We start from the raw sequence: 26,428 nt of genomic DNA on the forward strand, positions 1-26,428 counted from the left end.
GATCCTCCACTTTCATGGTCTCACTGAAAAATCAAGGCTAACCTCAAACTCAAAATCCTCCTGCCTCAGCCTCTTGACTGTTGGGCCAACAGACCTGGCTTGCTTTCTTTTACTGGCCAGAGTCAAAGGCATGGCTGTTAGCAGCAGTCAGCCCGCAAGTGGAATTTTAATGGTAAACTCTATCAGGAGAACACTGACCCGGTAGAGCAAGAGCTGAAAGACGGGGAAGAAACAGAAGGAAGATGAGGGGAAAAGAGGAGGAAGGATTTCTGTTTTGCTTTTCATCACTCCCAGGGAGCCAGGCAACTAAAGGAAGAAACACAGGGAGACAGGCTGGGGAAAAACCTCTCAAGGAACCTCATTACGGAGAGTGTCTCTTTCCAAACAAGCAGCTCCAACAATGAACTTACTTACCGAGGTCTTAGGAAATCAGTTAAATATATTTGACACACGCATTGGCAGCAACTCAAGTCCAAGGGCAAACCAAACCAACAGGGAATTTGGATATGTTTTAAAGCGTTTATCAAGAATTAAAAAAATTCCAGCCCCGTGGGAAGACCTTGGTACTGATAGAAGGCCAAGGCCAAAATTTCTGGCCATTTGCTGTAGGAAGGAAGGAGTAGATAGAGGAGGGGGCATTTTGATATTTGATTTTTTTTTTTAAAGTGTTGTGATTCCTTTCAAAAGTAGAGAACAATTCAGTGGGGTCGCAGGGGAATGGATTGGGAAGTAGAGACCAAGGCAGAGGTCAGGCTACAAAAGTGAGTGGGGGAGGGGGAAGATGGGGGGGGTGAGATCAACAGCCACGGGAGCAAACCACGTGCTGGCCAGGCGCCTTACTCAGTATGTAGTCTGAAATGGCATTAGGGCAGGTGTTGCTGGCTGCCACCTTGGCTCAGAGCTGCCCTTCATGCCCTTCGGCTGGTGCCCATGGAATTCTGGGACTGGAGAGGGGGAACAGCATCCGACTTGGAGCTGTGGGTCAGAGAGCCTCAGGGACTTGGGGTCCCATGCTAGGGTGAGCAACACAGCAGGAGTTCTGGGCTCCTTGGGCTCCTCCACGTTAGGGCCCAAGGGGTGAAAAGAGGTCTCCCAATCTGGAGAAACAGTCAGATCGGTTTTAAATCACATTTATTTAGTGTGTGTGTGTGTGTGTGTGTGTGTGTGTGTGTGTGTGTGTGTGTGTGTGTTTTAGGGAGCTCACTAAGGCACATGTGGGGAGAGCTTAGGACAACTTGTAGAAGCCAGTCCTCTCATTCTTCCATGTGGGTCCTGGGGATTGAACTCAGATCCTTGAGTTTGGTTCCAAGCACCTTAACCCATTGAGACTATATATTGTAACCAGGTGCAGGCCAAAGAATCTTTCAAGTCTAAGATGGCAATTAGGATTGAAGAGTGGGAATATTGCGATTGATTTTAGTATGTCCAAAAATGAAAATACTTTGAAAGGATGTAGCATTTGGAATATGCAGATCAGATAGAGAGGGTAAAGTTGGGCTAAGAAATGTAGGCTGAGGGTTTAACCACATTACGGCTTTCATCCCACTGAAATGCAGATTGCAAACCTGTGTGTGTATCCATGACTGTATCACTTGTAGGTGCATATTAAATGCATAGACTACCTATACTGACAGTCACTGTAGTTAAATTTGATCACATGCTGATTATGGGTGGGAACTTCCCATTTATAGTTTTTGCTGTCACAATGGGAAGTATATACTGTTATTAATTTCATTTTTCCGATGAGAAAGTGAAGAATTGGGAAAGTCAAGGAAGCTGACTAAGGCCACACAATGGGAAGCAGGGAAAGAGAAGATGGAGACACAGGGTTAGAATCCAGAGTCTGAACTGCGATGATGGTTAGTCTCTACTAAACCAAGACATAAAAGGAAGGGCAGATACGTAGGGTAATTCAGATACTAATAACCACGTGACATTTACAAGAGGCTTCTATGTGCCTCCCATTTTCCAAGTGCCATATATCACACACATGCACACATACACACATATGCATGCACGTGCGTGCACACACACACACACACACACACACACACACACGACACACACCCTTATTGCATTACCAGGATACCCATGTTTCCTTTATTGAAATCTTAGAACTCAGTAGGCATTCAAAAATATTAATTGGAAAATTCTCTCTCTCTCTCTCTCTCTCTCTCTCTCTCTCTCTCTCTCTCTCTGTGTGTGTGTGTTTTAAATTTTAGATCGGGTCTTAAAATGCAGTTTGTACTACTAATTCAGTTCAGGCTAGTACATTCTCAGCTAGCACGCTCTTCTTGCCTCGGCCTCCAAAGTGCTAGGATTATGTGCATCTCAGTGCCTGGCCATTGCACAAACTTTAAATAACTGTAAACAGACAGTTGTACTTTTGGGGATCCCCAGGTAACAGGGCTGAAGTCCAAGGAACTCAGCTCCCATGACTTCTTCACTGGATCTTTCCATAGTGCACACTTCTGGCTCATATAATCTAGTTTACATCTTGGCTTCTTTCCCTCTCAAAGGGCAAGAAGCTTCCTTTGTTGCTGCAAGACTGTATTTGCATGTTGAATATCTAGACCCACCCTGGATTTCTGATTACTTAGCATGATTTGTTTGTATGAAAGGAGAGAACCCTGTATTTCCACCTTCTTCCCTGTAGAGTGTTCCCTGTACAGCTTTGCCTTGTCCCCTGGAGGTGTGCCTCCCACCCTCCCTGGAAGCCACTCTTAAGAGGCATCGACTCTTGTTCCCTATCGCTGACCCAGCTCTCCATTCTCCACTCCGTTCTCAAGCTCAGCTGGGGGCAAAAAGTTTCTTCTCTGTTTTGTTTTCAAACAGCATTGATTATCCTAAGGATAACCTTCCCATGTAGACACTTTTGGACGGCTACTGCATTAAAAAAAAAAAAGGAAAATAAAGTGGTAGGAATTCTTGTAGAAAACAAGAATTTTTTGACTACTTGGGAATTAAATCCAGTAATATTGCAAAGAATTGAAAATGGAGTCTAAAATAAACATGTAAATATTCATTGTGACATCATTATTCATAACAGACAAAATACAAAACCAATACATACATTGATCAACACATAAATAGATGAACATAGTATCTTATAGACAGATAATGGAATATTTTTCAGGGCATTCTGACACATGTCAGAATACGGATTAACCTTGAAGCTACTATGCCACATGAAATGAAGCCAGGCACAAAAAAAGACAGTTACGGCATGCTTTTGATAATGAATGTTACCTAGATTCAAGTGTGCTAGTGTATTATACACAGATAACGAGGCTAGTCTGTGCTACACGAAAACAAAAAAACTGAAAAGAAGAACAAAGAGGATGTGCTGAAGAAAGAAAAGGGAGAGAAGGATGAGGAGGACCAAGAACAGTCAAGTGTGTACAGACAGGACGATGGTTTCCAAGTGCTGGGTTGGGAGACGGATGACTTGATGGACACAGTTTTGTAAAGCGAAGGCAATTCTGATCGTTGTTTGTCTAACGGGGAGTGTTTGTGCCTCAACACACACTCTCCACTCAAGAATGCCTAGATGCTCTGTGTATTTCATCACATTTTGAAAGCTGATTTTAAAAAGGACCCTTGGAAATAGCAAAATGTTCATGTTAAAGGTTCAAAATACTAAACCAAGTGGTTCAATTAAGTCATAAGAAAAATGCAGATTATACACGAAGGAGTTCAGATATTATAAACATACTGAAGATGAGGAATATTTAACCATGAGCTTTGGTATTTGGGCTTCTGACAGTTGGTGTTATACACCAGTTTCTTCAATGTCTTTTTTGTTGTTGTTTTGTGGTAAGTTTTGTTATAATAGGCCTCCAACTTGTTATCCCATGTGCCTGAACCTTCAGTTTCTTCCCTTCTCCTTCCTCTGCCCCCCTCACTCCCCCTCTCCCCATTCCTTCAGTCTCTCCCCCACTCTTCTCGTGGTAAGCTCTCTATAACCTAGACTGTCTTGCTTAGATATAATTTTAGTGTAATGCATATTCTTCTCTTCTTTTTGGCCGGTGTGTGTTGTTGTGGGAGTGGGTTAGTGTGTGTGTGTCTGTAGTCTATGTACATGTATATGTGAGCACACAGGATGCATGTGTGCGCATACATGTGCACACGTGCATGTGGCAATACACGGTTAATATTAGGTGTCTTCCTCAGTCACTCTTTCTCTTGCACAGTAAGGCATTCTCTCATTGAACCTAAATCTCATTTTCTGACTAGTCTAGCTAGCCAACTTGTTCTGGGGACCTCTGGCCTCCACTTCCTGCTCTCTGGAATTATGAGTTGCTTGTCATGCTCACTGATGTTTTTTGTGGTTCCTGGGGATCCGAACTCTGGTCTTTATGTTTGTGAAGTCAAAATGCTTTCAAAATGCTCTACCTACAAGGCATGTTCTTTAATATGGAGACCCAGGACCTTAGGGCTGTCATGTCTGTGAAGTGAGGTGGATTAGATGAGGCTGTGGGGGGACAGTCCTGAGGTCTCTATCACGCCATCCCGTTTACATACCTGTCTACGCGAAGCTGGCAGACAATACTTAGTGCATCCACGACTCCCTCTTCTTTCAGCTGCTGACAGCCAATGGATGTGGCGATGAAGCATCCCGTCCTCCCAATCCCTGCACTGAATGGGAAAGAAAAGGAACAAGAAGATAAGGAAAAGCAACAAAGCTAAGCTGCATGCTTTTTATTTATTTATTTATTATGTATACAACATTCCTTCTATGTATGCTTGCATGCCAGAAGAGGGCACCAGATCTCATTATAGATGGCTGAGAGCCACCATGTGGTTGCTGGGAATTGAACTCAGGACCTCTGGAAGAGCAGTCAGTGCTCTTAACCTCTGAGCCATCTCTCCAGCCCAAGCTGCATGCTTTTTAAAGCATACTTTTAAACTTTGAAACTATGAGAACTAATAATAACAATGATAAAGCTACTATGGGTTGACAATCACACATCTAGCCTGTGCTGTGCTTAAAACACTCTTTGGTTTACTTCAAGCAGTTGAATGAGCATGGTGGAAGGAGGTGAGGGGTTGGGAGGATGTGGAGACATTGCAACTGTTCTAGAAAGAATAATTAAGGCAAGGAATAGGCAGTTGGGAAAAAAGGGAAATATTTAGACACACTACAATGCCTAAATGTGAACCGTGGAAAACAAAATGTCAAAGAGAACCAGGCCTGGAGGACAAGAAGGATTGCATTGCTACAGGGACAGAGGGGATTCTGGGATGAGTACTGATCAGGAGATGCGGTTAGATGCTGGAGTCTAGTGAATAAACAAAGATTCACTTCTATTTAGGAGAATGAATAAGCTTGGAAGCACATATTTCCAAGTCACTTACATTGAGATGGTAACTCAATAGAAATACAACGTGTTTTAGAGAGTTTATGTATTTACCTGTCTTACATAGCAAGTCTATAGGATCAACTTTAGCCCCTGCCATTTTATGTAAATTTCTCTCAACTCTGTATCTCAAGTCCCCAAACTTCTCCTAGGTGGAACTCTTGATGTTACTGTTTTTCACAAGTTCAATACACTTAAATATACGCATCTCTTTCTCTCTTCCGCAATGGCATCACCCACCTTGTAAGGTTCTCTAGCCTAGGAATCCTGGCTCCATCTTCCACATCTGCATCTCTCACCCCTCCCCCCCATCTCATCTGTTGTCAGCTGAGCCTTTGGGACCGTGCTTTCCTGTCTGTAGCACATGCGCATGCTAAGTGTGTCCTCATTTCATGATTAGCCCGTGTCATCATGCTTCCCAGTCCTCAAATCTTTTCTTGGATTGGTTCATGGCACAGCTGCTAGGCTCGCTGTCACAAGCTAAGGACACGATCACATTTTACTCGCTGTTGCTGGCTCCCATTGGTGACAATACAACATCTACCTTACTCATCCTGGAACACGTGACTTGGAAAAATCTTAACCTAACAAACACTTCAATTTGCATTTTTTTAGTTTTTAGAGACAAGGTTTCTGTTTGGAACTTTGGAGCTTGTCTTGGAACTTACTCTGTAGACCAGGCTGGTCTCGAGCTCACAGAGATCGGCCTGCCTCTGCCTCCAAAATGCTGGGCTTAAAGGTGTGCACCAGCACTGCCCAGCTCAGTCTGCATTTTTTGTCTTTTTTCTGCCATATGTCCTACTATCTTTATTCTCATGAATCATAATATTTCTCATATTTAATATGATTTTTTTCAGCTGAATGTGACTAAAACAAAATTGATAAGGAATGGATCTCCTTTAATTGAGATATCCATAAAGACTTTGTTTCTTTGAAGAAATAGGATTTCTGTCATATACTAGGAATGGCAGGTACTCTATCACAAGCGAGAACATATATCCCAGGTGCAACAATAATATGAAGGAAGAATTTGATGCAAAATAAAAGATGTAACCTGTGACAGGCAGTAGATTAGCTTCAATGGGTAGACAAGCAGGAAACAAACCAGGTATGGAAACTAACATCCTCCATGAGAGGCCACAAAGTGAGCCACATCCTCTTATGAAGGTTTAAAAGAATTTGATGGGAACTCTCCAGAAAGAAGCTCATGCATGCATTCGAACTTGTTCAAATACTGTCAAGGAATTCACTCGTCTCTAGTATGTCTGCAGAGTCAAGGCTAAGCACTGTTGCTTCAGGTGTTGTGAACCCATCTACCAGCTTTGAACAAGGACCGCGTGCCATGCAGACATTTGCAGGAACATCATCTCAGAGAAGCACACAGGCTAGGCCAGACTGGCCCGAGGGAGAAGGGTCTGTATGTGCAATTAGCCAACGAGCTCTAAACTACAAGGATGAGGTCATAAGGGCCCGCACTAGGATGGGTGGACAGGAAGTGTGATTGTGGGAGATGCTTTGAAGAGAAAGCCAATCTGGTAACTGATTAGATCCTGAGCCGGGAGTTGAAAGGAGGCGCAAAGATAACTGTCAGCCTGGATGCAGGGTGAAGGGAACAAAGGAGGCCTCGTTCTTAAAAGTAATCATCAGAAGGGGCCTTAATTCTATAGCAGAGGGGCCTCTTTCAGCTTAGATATCTTTAGTGTTTAATGATTTTGGGTGGGGCCTTCAGTCATAAACTGTACCCAACTAGTTTTTTCCCTTTGACTCCGAGGGTTTAGGATAAAATCTAATGTTAGAAATGGAGTAATGCCACTTTGGTAAATAGACACACACACATAAGAATGTTTAATTAATCCACAAAGCTTCGAAATAGAAGGAGAGTAAAATAAACCTAAAATCATGTGTCTTATTAAACTTCTTCTTAGGATATTTAGAAGGTTAAATGAATCAACATCAGTTATTTAAAAAAATATAGAATACATGGCATTATATAATGAATATAAATTACTTGCTTTGCTCACATGAAATAAGGGGGGAAATGTCAGTTTTAGGGGGTGAACATCAAACTAGACGAGAGGAAGAGAACCCCCCGGAACACTGTTGCTGCTGTCTGCGTGACCCCTGTGCCCTGTGTGTGCACTTGTTTTCCTTAAAACAAATGACCACTTGCCCATTTCCCACTTCATAAATCATTTTCCATCTGGTTATCATGAGATAGCATTGAATATCATTAATGGTTCCACCAAATCTGCCATAATAATAAGCTCTATCAATATACACAATCCATATGGTATCTTAAAACAGCAACGCTCCATCAATAACTAAAGGTGTCTGCAGTTCTCAGTGTGGAAGTGACTAACGGGACAGAAATGAATCAAAGGAGCTCCAGGTCGGATGATGGAGGAAGGCCTCTTGCTTACTCAGACGTCTGTTTAATACTTGAAACGTTAGCACTTTGTTGCATGCTAAAAATGCCCCCAAAAGTCTAATTAATTTCTGTAAGCATCATTTTGATAAAGGCTCCAGTATTAGGATATCCCTCCACTTTTAATAAATACTCGATTTACTACAGAGTTACACCCAGGAAGCTAAGCCCTCCTTCTCCATGTTCTGCGGTTAGAGAGGAAATAGCTGTTCTGGCCGGAGGATGGGTTCGTGCCTTACCTGCAGTGGACAACCACAGGCCCTCGACCCTCAGAGGCAAGTCTGTCTTCTTCTACGTCCAGCATGAGCTGCAGAAGGGGCTGGGCACTGTCTGGAGTTTTGTGATCAGGCCATGAAGTGTACCAGTAATGCTTCACATGTTGGGTGTGACTTCCTTGCTGAAAATAGCACAGGCCATTGAATTACTTATTCACTCGTGAAACTAAAAGGTACCCACCCCACAATGCTAAGCGACTTCTCTGGCTCCTGTCTTACTGCCAGCTAACTTCTAGGTAGGAAAAAAAAAATCTAGAAGTTTTTCAAAATTACCCTTTCACCTCAAGAAAGTTTTACTGTGCATGTCCTGGCTTGACAGGGAAGGTTGAGTGTTCATCCTCTAAAAAGGTCTGCATACAAATCCATCATACAGATCACATATGTATTATAGACTAAATATATATTTTTAATATGCTTTAGTAGGTGAAAATGTTGCTATTATTTGTGACAGGGTCTCACGCTATAGCCCTAGCTGTCCTGGAATCTGCTCTGTCAGCCGGGCTGGCCTCAAACTCACAGAGATCCGCTTGCCTCTGTGTGATGGGATTAAAACCTTGTGCCACCATGGCCTGCTTAAGAGGGGAAAATATAACAGAAAGAAAGGGATATGTTGCATGTCCTGTTCTCTAAATCTTGATAGGTCATAAATAAACATAGTAGCCAATATAAGAACACTTATTTGATATTCAGTAAGAATTGTTCTATCCTCATCTGGGATGCTGGTATTTGACAACAATGGGGAACCTTAGCAGTGAAGGAGATCCATCGCATCCCTACAGTGGAGCACTAAGAGCTAAGGCTCACACACAACCATCGCACAACCCAGAGCTCAGGTGGGAGGCCTGTTTCTTATCAGGCATGTGTTTTTAAACAGGTTTCTGCCAAGCCTCCCTCTGCAACACCTTTGAATAGCAAACATCTCTGTAGCTCTCCCTTCACAGCCATCCTCTCTGTGGTGCTTCTGGCCCAGCAGCAGGCTGTTGATAGATGGACTGAGGTCTTTAGGTTGATCATTCTTTAAAAGCAAAACGAACACCATGACAATGCTGGCTAGCACCTGCTGCCCCATGGGTTAAGTAAGAGCGTATCTCTATGATGGGAGCTGGTCTAGGTTAGTCCCTGAGAATGACTGTTAACTACAAGCTTTTGAAGTTCTCAACCGCACGGCAGGCTCTTGTTGTCTCCCACAGCCATGTAGCAGTGCAGATTTTTCTCTTCTCTTCCACAGTTCTGAGGCTTCACTCAATGCTACTTTGACCACAATGACATTATCATCAAAGTCTTGGCCAGGTAGCCTGAACAAGCCTTAGTTAAGAGATTTCCAAAGGTTAATCCAGAGGGGGTCCATAAATGAAAATTAGATGATGCCAATATTTATGAAATAAACTGTCTTAATACCTACTTACATGAATTTATTCCATATCTTAACAGTATCAAAGGAGGAATGATGATAGTTTGTCTGTGGTCTCAGTATTATCTCGCTTTTGTTAGTTGAATCAGTTAGTACTTAGGATAAGTCATTTCAAAGAAGAAATGTAACCTTTATCATCACCGACTTTGAAGACAACACTGGCTGCATAGCCCTACCTTTAAGATGAGGTTTCGGATGGTGTAGCTGTCACATTCATTCACACTGATGACCAGAACCTCAACCTTGCCGTAAATCCCCCTCTTTTCTGGCCAATAGAGAACACATTTCTGTGGGGGGAGAAAGAACACAGCAAGTCTTTGTAATACACTTTCTTCAAAGGTCTCAGTTTTTCTAATTGAATTAAAAAAAATTCAGAAGTCCCTGGGAAGCCTGCTCTTTTCTGAGGGGTGGCAGAGTGGGGGGTGCATCTGGGAGGGGAGAGGCTAGGGGAGCAGAGGGAGGGGAAACAGTGGTTGGGATGTAATATATGAGAGAGGACTAAAAAAATTCAAAAGTCAGTTTTATTATTCTGTAAAGATACTAGGACAAGATGAACTGTATGGTGTGTAGAGAGATGGATTGTATGATGTGTAGAGAGATAAACTTATGATGTAGAGATGGACTGTATGACGTAGAGATAACTGTATGACGTAGAGATAACTGTATGACGTAGAGATAACTGTATGACGTAGAGATAACTGTATGACGTAGAGATAACTGTATGACGTAGAGATAACTGTATGATGTAGAGATAACTGTATGATGTAGAGAATGGAACTCGATAAAGTTTGTGTTTAAAAAGTGTTTGTCCTACTTTACTATCAACCCCACCCCAGTTATAATGACAAGGTAAAATTTCCCCAAACTCCAACGAGGATTTAAGAATCTCTTAATAACCAACAAGTATAAGAAATGCTCTCCACCATGGTGGCTGCGGCTAGGCTCCAGTCCCTGCTTTCTCATACCAGTGTGCCTACAGGAATATGTGTCACATGCCCACAGAATAAAAGTCACCTGGTATGCAAGGCAGGTGTAGTAACAGTATATCAAAGCATCACACTTTTCATGTCCAGTGATGTGCTTTGATTCACTATGAGACCTACTGACATAACCGTGGAACAGAATTATGCTGGACATGTTTTTATAATGGATCCTCTGTGACGAACTCGATAGGAGCAATAATAATGATATTGTAAATTGCAAATTAGGGGATATAGCATGGGGGTTAAAGAACAGACTTTGGACTCAGAGGTCTGAGGTTCAGATTTTAGCCCTTGAGTAGAACATTGGCTTCTCTGGGCTCAGTTTCTTCATAACTTCCTACATGCCACGTGCTTAGGACAAAGCCAGGCATAAAGTAAGTACTTAAAACATGTTATTGTTAGCTATGCTTCGGTTCCTTACTGCATTCTACTTATTTATTTTGTATGTATATGTGTATGTATACATGGGCATGCATATGCCACGGGTCATTTGTGGATGTCAGAGGACATCTGGCTAGAACCATTCTCTTCTGTTACTGTGCAGGTCTCAGGGATTTAAAAAAGGTCATCAGGCTGGGTGGCAAGGTCTTTATCAACTTGGTCTTTTTGCCAGCACTTGTTGGCAAATTTTGTAAAGCAGATTTCTCATTTATGTGTGTGTTTGAGTGTGTGTGCACGCACTCACATTTACTCTCAGAAGTGTGGGTGCCAGTGGAGGCCCGGTGAGGACATCTGATTATCTGGACCTAGAGTGTCATCTACAATGGGTGCTGAGAACTGAGCTCTGGTCCTCTGGGTGAGCAGCAAGGACTTTTAACCATTGAGCCATCTCCCCCTCCACCTTGTTGCTATATTTTAGATGCCTGGGTGATAATTCCCAATAATATACACATTTATATAGAAATTCTTTCACATGTTGTCATCAATTAGGGTCTTATATCTCTAGGATACTTGATTCTTCGCGTGTATGGTAAAAGTATATGAACACTTGAAATAAAAGTTAAGTACATATAAATTCAAAACTCCAGAAAACATTCATAGAGCCATGATGGAGGAAGGTCATTGGTTAAAAAATAAAGAAACTGCCTGGCCCTGATAGCTTAGAACATAGGTGGGTGGAGAAAATGGAACAGAACGCTGGGAGGAAGAGGAAGTGAGCTCAGACGCCATGTTCCCCACTCCCAGGCAGACACAATGAAGCTCCGACCCAAGATGGATGTAGGTTAGAATCTTCCCGGTAAGCACACCTTGGGGTGCTACACACATTATTAGAAATGGGCTAGTCCAGATGCGAGAGTTAGCTGAGAAGAGGCTAGATATAACGTGCCAAGCAGTGTTTAAAAGAATATAATTTGTCTGTTGTTATTTCGGGGCATAAGCTAGCCAGGCGACCAAGAGCTGAAGTGGCAGGAACACAGCCTGCAGCTCCCTACAACAGAGCCACAGAATTAAAGAGAAGGTATATGCTATGCTTGAAACACACCTTTAAGGTTTTATCATGACATCACTTCAACATCCAGTTGCCAGTAAGAAAACCGTACCATCTGGTGGAGCGGTTTCTTCCATTCATTGCAATAAACTCAAACATCTTTACATATTTGCCCTTTCCAATACAGTTGAAATCACCCCAGCTTTATTTATATGCCGCCCAGACTGAATAACTTCACACTACTGTTAAAAGGCAGTGCCCAGCAAAAGGGCTTAGCTTGCTCAACTGATGACCTAAGTTTGGTCCCTCGATCCCATAGGTGGCAACAGCAAACCAATTCTACAAAGTTATCATGATACTTTGGCATGTCCCCACCCCTGTTCTTTCCATCCTGGCAAATAATGAATAAAATTTAAAAAAAATTAAAAGACCTCCTTCTCTATGTGTTTATCTGACTATCTCCCTCTCCCTCCCCCCCTCTCTCTGTGTGTGCATACAAGCCTATTCACCCACATGTTGCACCGGAAGAGGATATCAGGTGTCCTGTACTATTATTCTCTGCCTTGTGTTCTTGAATCACTGAAGCTCCAGGTAGCCTGGCCTCCAGGGAGCCCCACCAACCCTCCTGTTTACAGCCCTGGGGTTACAGGAGCACACAGTGGTGACAGAGTTTTTATGTGGTCGCTTGAATATTCAAACTCAAGTGTTTGACCAGCAAGATCTCTTGTACAGCCCTGGATCCCACCCAGTTAGACTAACCCATTTGACTAATTTCTTTTGGTAAAAACTCGGTGATTTAACTTAATGTTCATCCTAGTACTCACATCTCCCAGATAAGCATCCTAGTGAGAATTGACCAAAGAAAGAGGTCTGTTGTTGCTTAGCAGTCTGACACGAGCCCCATTGTCCACAAGCAGGCCTGAGCAGCAGGGCTCTTTTGAAAGAAAGTGACTCGCAGAATCAAAGAGGAAATGGGCCAGGTGGGAGCTTGGTTCCTGCACCCTGATTTGAGTGGTGTACAATACAACTTGAAAAGTGGAAGCCTGGTCCTCAGTTCCCTTAAGCTTGCTTGGTCATCTTGTGTTTTCCTTGATTTCTTACCAAAAAAGCAGCTGGCAGGCAACTCCCAGCAGGTGATACAGTATGACTTGCTCATCCAACAAACAACCTTTAATTAGCATCCCATCTCCTTTCTAAGTTACAATAGCTATTTTTACACAAAGAACCCCCATTCTCTTGCAATGGAGGAAAACAGAAAGAGATCAGATCACTGTGGATGCTTTTGAGTATTCTCCCAGGAGTGGGATGGGGCTAAAAATGTGGCTGTTCAAGGAGCCCAAGTTCATGTTAAAATTATTGTCCTGAACTGCATCATAGGGCTTATTTATTTGTAGTGAGAGCAATGACCAATGACGTGAAGGAGGTAGAAAATGCTGTCTTACAGATAATTCTGGGGAGCCTCACTAAGAAAGTAATTGAAAGTATCCCACTGTCTAGGTGAATACAGTCTCAAATCACCACTATCATTCTGGTAACTGGGCTCGGCCTTTTAGTAAGACTATTAGCCCCAAGAATCCATAGTTTGAAGGAGAAAAAAATGTTTGTGTGTGTGTGTGTGTGTGTGTGTGTGTGTGTGTAAACAAGTAATATCAGGCTGACTGAAAGCATTGTACACATTAATTTGTTGAACAATTCTTCAAAGTGAGGCATTTATAGGAAGAGTAGAACACAAGGGGAGGCATAGTTAGGAATTTGATTACCAAACAACATGCCTGTTTCAAGGATATATATATATGTATGTGTGTGTATATATATATATATATACACACACATACATATATATAAAATCAAAGAGATGTTTGCTGTATGAGATAAAGCTATGTATCATCACATGAAAAATGTCTCTGAATTAAAGATTCAGTTTAAGGCTCTGTCAGTATATGAGAGGGATAGAATGGCAGCATATTGTCTACAATTGCTATTACAGATTCTGTTATCCCTGGCGCATCAGCTAAATATTATCAACATATGCACAGTTTCACCATTAAACATAATCTCACCACCAATATATCATTTGGTACCTTGCATAATCTCCTGAGGTTGGGAAGTGTGGTGGTTTGATGGAAAGGGCCCCCATTGGCTCCTATGTTTGAAAGGTTGGTTTCCAGTCAGCGGAACTGTTTGAGAAGGATTAGGAGGTGTGGCCTTGCTAGAGAAGGTGTGTCACTGGGGGTGGGCTTTGAGGTTTCAAAATTGCACACCAGGCTGAGTCTCTCTCTCTCTCTCTCTCTCTCTCGTGATCCAGCTGCCCTCACTCACCCTGATCAATAGCTGAACTCCCTTGTGGTCTGTAATTGACAAGAATGTTTGTGTTCTTTCTGGCCCGGTGGTTTCCCACAGAAGCAGTAGAGGTATAAAAGGCTTTATCTGGGTCTTAATCCAGGCACCCCCTGCCAGTCTCAGCATCTAGGCTGTGCTGGTGCATCTCTCTCTCTCTCTCTCTCTCTCTCTCTCTCCTGTAGTTCAGGATGTAAAGCTCTCAGCTACAGCACCACGCTTGTCTGCTTCCCGCCATGATGATCATGGATTAACCCTCCAAACCCTAAGCAAGTCCACAATTTAATGCTTTCTTTTTATGAGAATTGCCTTGGTCATGGTGTCTCTTCACAGCACCAGAACATTGACCAAGACAGTAGATAAGCAACAGGTATCACTTACTTTAAAGTCATTTTATGGGCCAGGACACCAAGAGCCTGGTGATTTGTTAGGAATAAAGAAAACTAAAGTCATATCACAATGAGACAGCCATAAGGTTTCTGTGACGCTTAGAAACCTAAATAGGATTCATCACCAATACTGTTTTACAGGCTTTTCTTCATGCTTCCCCACTTAAAAAAAAACATAATGGGGAACTTTGATAATGTGAATATACATTTTATAACCTGGAGACCTAGTTTCAGAATGGCACTCAAAACGAAACAAAAGCACAAAACCAAATATACCTCAGCCCCATTATTAAAAAGTGGATTTTGCATGTGTGCATTTGTTTGTGTGGCTGTGCAAAGTGGAGAAAAAGCTAGTGTGCCGTCACTCTGAGAGAGAGGCTAGTGATTTTGTGTGGCTGTGCTGAGGCCCAGCAAATGACCAGAGTGTGCTGCTGTGATGTTAAAGTGCCTTGAGCTACAGCCGCTGTTTCAGAACCAAGAGTTAGACTTCCTGCCCCTGCAGCTCAACCCTCAGAGCCCCAGGAAGCGGCTCCCTCTGAAGTATCCTTATCTGAATGAGGGAAGTTCTTCCAGGCCCTCCCTAGAATCTCCAAAGGAAGATTCACCAGTGGAAAGAACAAGAATTGACACCACACCCAGCGAGCCCAGATGAACTTTGTTCAAGACTCTGATAAGTTCTTCTGGCCCATTTACTTCCCCTAAAAACAATTCCCCAGGATAGTTATGGCAGCTTACTCTGGTAATCCCAGTACTCAGAGGGCCAAGGGAAGGAGGTGGTGAGTTTGAGGTTAGCCTGGGATACCTAGGAGTATCCTGACTCAAAATCTAAACACAGTTTACACTCCCCACTTCATTTTCCCAAAGGAAAACCGCATGTAAGGATTTTAATCTTATTGGATGTTCACTTTCCATTCTTGTGATGTTCCTGTGTATCTACAATGTTTGTGTTGCTCTTTCCTTGTGACTCTGTGTTAACTTAGTCAGCAGGCTTAATTTCTGAAACTTCAGAGTGCAGAGGGGAAGTTCCTTTACACTTATGGTGTGTTCTGTATCATCCTTCACTGGAATGTGGTTTTTCAAGAACCTACGTCATTTGGTCTGATAATGTATTAATATATCTTAATAAACATCAGCTCATTGGAGGTGTGGACAAAAAAGCTAGAGCAATTTAAATATCTGTTAATAAGCAAATGACGGCGTGCTTTTGATATATCCACACAATGGGATCCAGCAGTTATTAACAGTAATACTTTAATGAACTATGGCAAAGAGATTATTCACAATGTTGAAAGTATAATATACAATGGGGTATAAATACCCCATCTTTCTCTTTATATCAGTTCTAAGCCTTCCTATGTCTTCTATTAGCGTGGCTCCTTATTTTCATCTCTTGCCTATACAGACCTTTAATTCTAAGTACCACCCCAAAGTCTCCAGGACTCCACAAACTTCGTACTTGAAATGCAAAGCTCATTCTCTTCCCTCAAAATCTGCCTTTTTCTCCTCCCAATTTGGGTTCATGGCACCCCATCCACTCAGCTGTCTAAACCAGGGTCCAGTGCTCCTTCATCTGCCTCCACTTCAATCACAACAAAGCCCTGCGGCTCTTAGCTCTGGAACATTCTTCAACTCAATTCCCTGTTCTAAAGGACCCTGCCTCTGCCTTAACTCAGTCCCTCAGCATTTCTTGCCTGGACCATTGCTACGACTTTCTAACTTATTTTTCCTCGGGTTTTCCAACTCCAAAGCCCAGATCCTTCATAAGGAATTCTTCTCATGTTGAGACTCATTTTAACAAATGAAAGACTCAAAATCGCCAGCAACTCTTTTATTCTAAATACTCATTTTTCAGTCCTAGTTTTTTTTTTATTTTTTGTTTATTCTCATTTTGTAAAATGTACCTGAGATTATTGGAATTATTAAAAGGAAGGTGGTGATTATTCATTTCTTTATTTATTAGAAAGTAAACAGTTCATAAACATATAAAGCGTGGGAACTTCTAAAGATATCTCCACCTCCGTATTGTTTGGAGGAAATGATTTTCTCTATTTTAAACAATGACTCTGAGCACAATTGAGAACTGGCCAGTGTTCAGTAGCCAGCATTTTCCTGGTGGCGTGAACCTATGGTGTATTTTTTTTTTTAAACTAGACTTCTCAGAATCATTTTGATCGGCAGAACATTAGAGTTGCGTGTATGATATTACATGTATAATGTGCTTGAGCATAAAGATTTTCAATTTAGTTTAAAGGTGAAAGAATGGCTAAAAGCATTGTCTTGCACTGTTTTGGATTATGCCTGGCTCCAGGAAATAAACAAGCGGCAGATATCACAGCAAATACATAACATGCTTGACTTTCACATCCCTGGGAGTGTATCTCAAACCTTAGAAAAGATAAGAGGCCAAATGGTAAAAATGAAAAACAAACCAATAAAGTACGCTTTCAAGTTCTGAGTTATGCAGCCAAAGAGAAAAACAAATTCCTCAACAACATTTTAAAGTGAGAGTTGTTTTTTTTTAAATGTATTCTAGCTTTCATCAGGTCCACACAGCTCTTTTGTGGGCACGGGAAAAACAGAATGGAAGCAAAAAAATTAAGAAAAGGAGCTTTTCTCCCTTGTGGGTACAGGGTGGAGAGAGAGCTTATGTACCCCCAAGGGATGTACCCCTCTCTCCCTTGTGGGTACATCTCTTGTGGAGAAAGAGTTTGTGTACCCCCAGGGGATGCACCCCTCTTCTCCCTTGTGGGTGCAGGGTGGAGAGAGAGCTTATGTACCCCCACAGGATGAACCCCCTTTTCTCTCTTGTGAATACAGGGTGGAGAGAGAGCTTGCGTACCTCCACGGGGTGTACCCTACAGCACTTTAACATACAGCTCTGACCCTGAGCAGTTCTGGTAGGAGTATAGCCTTGGTCCAGGGGTTAAAGACATAGCCCCAATCGCTCATAGTGGGTTTCTTTAACACGTGTTACATAAATCCAATGCTTAAGGGATGTTCTCTGACTATCAACTTTATTCTGCCCTGAAAATCTCCAGTTAGACAGGCATGAGAAGTCTTGGAGGAAAGTAGTGGCTGGAGAGATATGATCAGTATACACTGTACAAATTTATAAAATATTCAAAGGATAAAAAATAGCAAAAGAACAAATTAAGGCATTTACAGCACATATCTCATCTTTTTTATGAGCGAATGAAAATGTATCACAGAAGCTGAGATTTAAGAGGCCCAAGTGAGCACACATCATAATTTAACACAAAGTCACTGCAACCTGTTAGATAATCTTCACGAGCCCCTCTGCCACGTAGGCTCTCCTAACATTAATCCTTAGAGATTCTGCACAATTTATAACAAGCAATGTTTTCTCTTCAAAATATATGTATTCCAAAAACATGTACTTATACATATTACAAATAATTACATAGTCATGTTTCTTTCCTATGTTTGGCTTTTTAAACATTTATTTTTATTTATATGTTCATGAGTGCACAAGGCCAGAAAGAGTGCCAGGCCCCCAGGAGTCAGAGCAGCAGGCAGTTGTGAGCTACCGGATTGTGGGTGCTGAACTCCAATTCCTCTCCTCTGAAAGGTTAGTGAGCACTTTAACCACTGAGCCATCTCTCCAGCCCCCTCACAGCCTTGATTTTTATCTTAATTAATTAATTAATTAATTTGAGGCAGGATCTCACTCTGTAGCCCAGGACGACTTTCAACTCACAATTGTCTTACTGTCTCAGCGTCCTTGGTGCTAAAATTCCAGGTGTGAGACACCATGCCTGGCTGATTTTATTTTTAATAGAAGAAATAGAATTTATAAGGATAGAAATAGGTTCTAAGACACTGATTACGTCATGAAGCTTTATTTAGAAATTTGTAATTTCTACTATCACAGTCGTATCATAAATGCCTTCCCCACAAAGGTGTGTGCAAGGCTTGGCCGCTAGCTTTGGTGCTAGGGTGAACCAGCCACCATCCTACATAAATCCTCTACACGCATACACAGATGTGCACATGAAGAGGTGCACACGTTGGAACGTGGAGAATCCGTCCCATCACAGAGCTGAAGCGTGCATTGTGCACAACTGTGCAGGGATTGTCAGAGAGTTAATCCATCCACAGGTTGACACTGTATGGGAAAATTCTGAGAGGATGAGGGCTCGTTTCTCCCGTGCAGCCCTGGTATCACATAGCGGATGGAGAGACATATAGAGAGCTGCATGTATAACTTCGTCTACTGGGAAAAAACATGTTCTCTTTTTGAACACGTTTCATTTATTATAGCGAAAATGAAAGAAACCAGCAATTTTTTTGAAAAGATTTTAAGTTTTGTGGGTTTGCATTCTCTTAACTAGTAGCAGAATTCTACAGGTGAACTTATAGCTTACCGAAAGAAAGAAAAGAGAAATCCGAGTTGCCTTAAATGGTGTAATGATTTTGACAAAAAACAACAACAACAACAACAACAACAACAACAACAACAACAACAGAAACAAATACCAACTAAAGTCAACCATCAATTATTTCAACAAGATGCCTGGCACACAAGAAGCACCTGGAATGGCAGTCCCCAAGAACTGCTCAACTTTGTTCTTATGGTGCAAAATATAGAATATGTCATTCTGCAAGCCAAGCCCTTAGAAAAGATTGCCACTGTGGAGATAAATATACATTTGTCTATTTTTCTTTAATGGGGACAGATTTCTTACTATAAAGCCATTGGGAAAGTAGCTATCACTTCTCTCCAATGTGTCTTTCAGTCTCAATTTCCTAAGCAGTTCCTAATTGTCCCTTAGCCCCATCACACTGCCCAGTCACTCCCTTGTCCTGGTCTGGTTTGTATCCAACAGCATCTATCCCTTCTACTGTGCTGTTATTAACAGATTTGTTGTATCTCTCCTACTAGGGAGTTAAAGTTACCAGTGGAAGGAATCTTGATATATTTTATATATATCTGCCAACAACCAGAATGGCATCTGTTAATAAATAAAGGATTATTTGCTTTTGGAATAATTTTTACTTCTTCATCCTTTTGTCTTTACTGAGATACATGTGTGCAAATGAGATCCATGTACGCCACATGTGTTAAGTTGCCTGAAGGAAGGTTGTCACTCACAGAACAACACTTCCGTCATTTGCTGGAGGTGTAAAGTGACCTTGTCATTTAATGTCTATATTCTATTTTATACGAATCTTTTCTAAGTACATGTGATCTCATTTATTCCAAATCTGTCTTATAGTAGGAATAGCATGTATAACATTCAGAACTGGGCTAAACGTCGTACCTCATTTTTCTCCTTGAGTTTCGTGATCATAACAATCACGGGGCTGTCTTCCTGCCAAACCATCTGCCAGAAGTCGTTCACAGTGTTGATCATGGGGCCCTGCGTGGCAATAAAAGCTTTCTCCTTGCCACTGTAGCCCTGTTTGGAGTAAAGAGACAAACACAGTCATTTATATGTATGGATTGCAGTGTGCATTTGGTGGGATGGCGGGGGTGAACTTCAGAATAACGGTGTTGTGGTAGGTCAAAGTGGCTACCCTGATAACTAGCACCATCAGGCACATGTATGGTACTTCCCAGAAAATCCAGTTTGCCATTTTGATGTGGGTGTTCCCCTATATGCTGTGAGTATGTTTTATTACCATTGCTTAATAAAGAAGCTGATTTTGTCTATGGCAGGGCAGATTAGTGCTAGGTGAGAAAACTAAACTGAATGCAGGGAGAAAGAAGGCGGAGTCAGGGAGAAGCCATGTAGCTGCCAAAGGAGAAAGATGCTGGAATCTAACCAGTAGGCCACAGCCTCTTAGTGACACAGATTAATAGAAATGGGTTAATTTAAAACATGAGAGCTATCATGAAGTCAATCTTTGAGCTCTCAAGGTCCCAATGAGGAGCAGAAGGAGGGAGAACCTGAACAAAGAAGTCGGGACCACGAGGGGTGCATGCACCCACTGAGACAGTGGATCTGATCTACTGGGAGCTCACCAAGGCCAGCTGGACTGTGACTGAAAAAGCATGGGATAAAACCGGACTCTCTGAACATGGCGAACAATGAGGGCTGATGAGAAGCCAAGGACAATGGCAAGGGGTTTTGATCCTACTTAATTTGCTGGCTTTGTGGGCGCCTAGCCAGTTTGGATGTTCACCTTCCAAGATATGGACGGAGGGGGGAGGACTTAAGACTTACCACAGGGCAGGGCACCCTGACTGCTCTTTGGACTGGAGAGGGAGGGGGAGAGGAGTGTGGGGAGGGGGAGAAGGGTGGGAGGAGGGGGAGGGAAATGGGAGGCTGGGAGGAGGCGGAAACTTGTTTTTTTTTTCCTTTTCTCAATAAAAAAAAACTGAAAAAAAAAACATGAGAGCTAGCTAGAAATATGCCTGAGTCAACAGCCAAACAGTATTGTAGTTAATATAGTTTCTGTGTGATTATTTGGGTCTAGGCCGGGAGACACAAGAGCAGTTTCCTTTTGCATCATCTGGCAGTGAGGGTTGCAAAGTTCAGTTTTACATAATGTCCACATGGAGCCTGTACTCAGGGACTCAGAGCTGAGGAGGACTCACTGTAAGACACCTACCACCAGAACTGATGTGGCTTATAGCATACATACATGAAACACTCGCCACCAAATTAAAGAGAACTTTATTCTGGGTAAAGAAGAAAGAAGCAAAGCTGGGACGGGGGCATCTTTCTCTGCTAAAAAAAAATAAAATGGTAAATCAACATGTCAACCAGAAAGAAATGCAAAGTTACCTACTTACCCGAATATAATTAGCATTAATGTAAGTACTCAATGCATCGGTTACATTTTTTGGTCTTAAACACACTCTGCTGAGGGGATCTGCAGAGAGAACACATTGAGTAGATTTACTTTTCAAATAAAAAGTCTCTAGACCAACCGTAAGCAGCAAAGAGAAGTGTGCAAGTTCAAAGCCATTAACTGAGCATCAGTGTTTGTCTCTGGTGCACGTGTGTGCACATCTATTGATATATCTGTGACATTTGGTTCCTCCCACTGACTTTTGATGCTGACACAGGTCATGGCATGTTTCAATGGAGTTCTGATTCTCGACTCTTCTCTTTTTCTTTAGTTTTTGTTTTTACAGCCTTATTTCTCTCCCGTTCCTCCAGAAAGAACCAGGCTACCCTCACCCAATTCTTTGTATTTCATTACATTACCCAAGCCAGCCCTTCAGGACCTAACCCTGTCTGGCCTTGCCAGCATGGATCTCAGCAGTGTTCCTTGATTTCGTGAGACTGAAACATAATCGGTACCTTGATGGGTGTGAGGATGGGGCAAACGAGGGGGAAAAAAGGACATTCCCAGGTCGTGGAGAGTTGACCCCTGCAAGGCAGGATGGTGACGACATAGGAGCTCAAGTGTAAGGAGCATGAAAAAATAAGAAGGGCAAGGGGGCTCTTGATAGACTACTTTCCAGACAAGATTCTTCAAGACATACAGTGTTTCCTTATTTTCTGGAATTTATTCTAGATAAATTAATGACAGAGCCACTGTTATATAGGTAGGGAAGGAAAATAGCATACAATACTGGTTATTAATCTATAAATCTATTAGTTGGGTCTCTGCTAGTGAGTGTGTATATTGAATACCTTCAATAGATGTAGAGGGTAGTATTATTGCCCCTGTTTTTTTTTGGGGGGGAGGGGAGTGGGGGAATAAAGAAATATGGGGAAAAAGATTAAGTAGCCCATAAACATGCTCAGATTTTCGTGTGACTGGGAAAGACCCTCACTGTAGGGTCTTGCTTTAGCTGGTGCCTCAGGGAGTGGGCTAACTGCCTGCATATTTACCTTGTAATAAGCACGTCATATAAATCTAATACGAATGGAAAACACTATTGAGCGTTCTTACCAAACATCACTGTTTTAAGTAGGAAATAATAGCCAGAGTAAATAAGTGATTTGCAGTTTTGTGTGTATGCTGCTTTATAGTTACATAAATAAGTAAACATACATGATGTGTTGATTGTGTGTCGTGACTCCACACTGATAGTTGCTAGTTCTTGCGTTGCTGCTTCTATGATTTGGGATATAAGTATTTTACCTCTAATGTTTGTTTATACTGCAAGACAATTTGATCCAAACTTGGCCTTAGGACCTTAATTTAATACTTAATCTGTTCTGAGCTAGGCATTGTCCTCAAAGAAGCGGCAACAATTCAATTGACTGTTGGTAAGCAATATACCCACAAAACCAGATAGCCTTAGCAATACATACACACAAGGAAAAGCGTCAAACCTAAGAGTCTATTATAAACTATAGCAGTAAAGGCAATTATGATATTTAAAATCCTGATCCTCTGCTAATTATCAACTCATGTGACATTTCAATTTTATGTCATGTTAAAGTCTACAACAAGCCACAAAGAACAGCCGTGTCTGTCATTACAGTCTTTTCTGATACTTGGAGCCGAAGGTGTGGCATGTCTAAACTATCTATTCTCAGTTATAGTTTGTGGGATGAGGGTGGGAGACATTTTCAGGCTATGGAAACTTTCCACTGAGAATCCATCATTCGCAGCATCAGTTGTCAGCAGGGGCACCCTGGACCAAGTGTCCACCCAGTACTAGAAATGGGAAAGCTGACACAGACGGTGGCGCTGCTGGCTGATATCGCCCAGGACAGGAAATGGAGAAGGTGGAAGTCTGAAGTAACCCAAACAAACTGAAAATCCTTTTGAAGTCACAGGACATATAATCATTGCAGTGGGGACATTAGTCCGGATGACTTAATGCTTGGTATATTTTAGAGAAAGTTTTAAGAAAGAGGAAGAGAGGGATGCCTTTAATCTCATCACTTAGGAGGCAGAGGCAGGAGGATCTCGAAGTTTGAGGACAGCCTGGTCTACAGAGGGAGAGGGAGATCCAGGATAGCGGGGGATACACAGAGAAACCATGTCTTGAAAAATCAGAGAGTGAGAAAGGTGATGGGAGAGGAAATATTTTTCACTCTCTTCTTTTATAGTCATAAATAAAATACCTTTCAATAATGAGCTGTATCTTAAGAAATAGACTTAACTATCTTGACTCACTAAAAATATATTACAGTGGAGAGATTTTCTGTCAGAACAGGAATCCTATACACAGCATTGATAGTAATTCTTTGTTTGAATTTAGTGTATTTTTATTACCACAAATATAAAAGCATATTTTATCTTTTTTTGCATTTTGTATCTTTGAGAAAACTAATAAAATACTATTTAAATGTTAGTGCTTTTTCCTTTTTAAAAATTCGAGGCCATCTTGGTCTACAGAGTAAGTTTCAGGACAGGCTCCAAAGCTACACAGAGAAGCCCCGTCTTGAAAAACCAAAATAAAATAAAATTAAAAAAAGATGACTTAGTTATAAAAATGTATTTTATCATGACATTTTCTTACGTTTACATGATGTGTTTGATCATATTGGTCCCCTATTGACCTCTCTTGTCTCCCATCTCCTGCTGTGATTCCTTCTCCTCTTAAATATGTTTCTCTACTACTTTCACGTAGTTTAAAATATATCTTGATTCTGCATATGAAAACTATGTGATATCTGTCCCCTAGTCTGGCTTAATTTCATCCATTCTCCTGTAAATGACACTTTTGTTCTTCTTCAGGCCCGACTAGTACTCCACAGTGTGTGCACACCACACTTTCTTTGGCTACCCATGTGGTAGGGGTACCTATGCTGACACTATAACTTGTCTATTATGATGCGTTCCATAATAAAAACAACTGCTTTTTTTTTTACATTATATGTATTGTATGCCTACTTAGATTCTCTTGAGGATATAACCAGAAGCGTATAGGTGGACCATATACTAATTCTATTGTTAATTTTTAAAATATTCCCCATACTCATTTTCATGGTGGAAGGAACTGGTTCATTTTTGACCAATCATATAAAAAGGAACTCTTTTACCCTGCCATTCACCAGCTAGCATGTATTATTACTAGGATTTCCATTCTAACTGGAGTGAACCGGAATCTCAAAGTAGTCATCACTTGCTTGTTTTGCATTTGGCTTTGTGTGTGTGTGTGTGTGTGTGTGTCTGTGTCTGTCTGTCTGTCTGTCTGTCTGTCTCACTATGTAGCTCAGGCTAGCCCCAAACTTGTGGTACTTCTCTTGACTTAACCTCCTCAGTGCTCCAATAACCAATAGGGATGTTGGTTAGGGTTAGGATTAGCCTAGCTCAGCATCATTCTGATTTACATTTCCTCAATGGCTAAGAATATTAAAAACTTTTCATGTATTATTAGCCACTTGTACTCTTAGGAACTGTCAAATTTATTTCTTACTTACATCAACCCATCAAAAAAAATGTCTGTGTTTCATACTGCTAGAGTTATTGTTTTGTAGCAATACCTTGGATGCCTTGGAATTTTGCCAAAACCTGAACTGTATTTATTTGTTTACTGATAGGAAATGCTCCCTCTTCTCTATAATGTGTTGCTTTTTCGTGATGACATTGAAACACAAAACTTCAGTGTTTCGCATTCCATTTGTCCTTTGGTGGCTGATACATTAAGTGCCATCTAAGAAACGCTTGGCTACCTTAAGCATATGAGAATTTGGACTTTTTTTCTTTGTTCCTATCTACATGCAAGTGTCTGATCCATTTTGAATTAATTTTTAGATATGGTCCAAGGCAGGACTCAATTTCTTTTCTCTTTTCTTCATGCATGGATTTATTATTTATTTATTGATTGGATAGCCATGTTTTATTACATTCTTTTTTTGTTGTTTTTATTGAGCTATACATTTTTCTCTGCTTTCTTCCCTTCCTCCCCTCTCCCCTTCTACCCTCTCCCGTGACCCCCATGCTCCCAATTTACTCAGGATATCTTGTTTTTTTCTCCTTCATAAGTAGATCCATGTATGATGGAAATTAATTTAGCCATGATGTGTGCTGCAATAGTCCTTTAGAACCGTGGATCTTCTGGGATTGTGAGCCGGTCATAATGATGAATGTAACATGGAATAAAGCTACTTCTTTTCAGATAACTTTAGTGGTGACTAGTCTCGACTTCCATATTTCCACTCTAAGTGTGCTCTAATAGGTGTTATGAGGGTTGAAAGGGTGAGGCAGAAGTGAGCTGGGCAACATGGCTTTACTGGGCAAGCTATCAGCTCTAGAAACTTACTCGGCAAAATGGTCTTATAGCGATTTTTTGTTCCATGACGTGGAATATCAATTTCTTTGGGATCCACAAAGTTCATTGGTATTTCCTGCAAAGACAAATGATATCAAATTGTGTGTCTAATGCTGACATAAAGAAAATCTTCCCAGAGGATGTTGGCTCTGTAATTTACTGGATTCCCAAGTTATAAAACTGTAGACTACTCCGCTGCCTGACCAACATCTTTTCTCTCATAAACAGGTAAGGTGCAGTCTGTATGCCGACTTGTAAGCAGCATCCCTGTGTGTTTGGAAGGATTATTTTGTATGTAGATACTACAGAGACAGAAAACACCCCACTTGGATAGTAAGCATTACTGCGAGATCACTTAGGAAAATACTTTTAAAAAATACAATATATTAAATTTCTTCAAAAACTTTCTATAGGATCAGCAAAGTTGCAGTTCTTTCCATATCAATTGTGATTCTTTGAGAATCATTAAAAGTTCCCTCTGAAAGCCGTAAGCGTGGAAGAATTTGTTGTTGTTGGTCCATGTGCTGAGATGTTTTTAGTCAAGAGTTCTTCTATCATTGCACTACTTCATTTGTGGTTATGAACAGAACACTTCTGGGAAAAGAGGTTTGTTTTTCTCCTAGTTAAGAAGAACAGAATATTCTTTTCTTAAAAATATTTATTTATT

The 26,428-nt window shown here is 41.4% G+C and overlaps 1 protein-coding gene across 3 annotated transcripts in view; it reads right to left on the reverse strand.

The window, feature by feature from the left end:
• Ptprr (protein tyrosine phosphatase, receptor type R) overlaps positions 1–26,428 on the reverse strand; it is a 232,128-nt gene that overhangs the window by 16,100 nt on the left and 189,600 nt on the right. For all 3 annotated transcript variants that reach the window (XM_005358044.2, XM_005358045.2, XM_013350387.2), the window contains 6 exons: positions 25,753–25,837; positions 21,370–21,449; positions 19,892–20,029; positions 9,648–9,758; positions 8,025–8,182; positions 4,525–4,638 (listed from right to left, as the gene is read on the reverse strand). In XM_005358044.2, the coding sequence (XP_005358101.1) occupies positions 4,525–4,638; positions 8,025–8,182; positions 9,648–9,758; positions 19,892–20,029; positions 21,370–21,449; positions 25,753–25,837 (686 nt within the window). The remainder of the gene's footprint in view (positions 1–4,524; positions 4,639–8,024; positions 8,183–9,647; positions 9,759–19,891; positions 20,030–21,369; positions 21,450–25,752; positions 25,838–26,428) is intronic.

This window comes from Microtus ochrogaster, chromosome 24 (genome assembly GCF_000317375.1).
Source record: "Microtus ochrogaster isolate Prairie Vole_2 chromosome 24, MicOch1.0, whole genome shotgun sequence".
Lineage (NCBI taxonomy): Eukaryota > Metazoa > Chordata > Mammalia > Rodentia > Cricetidae > Microtus > Microtus ochrogaster.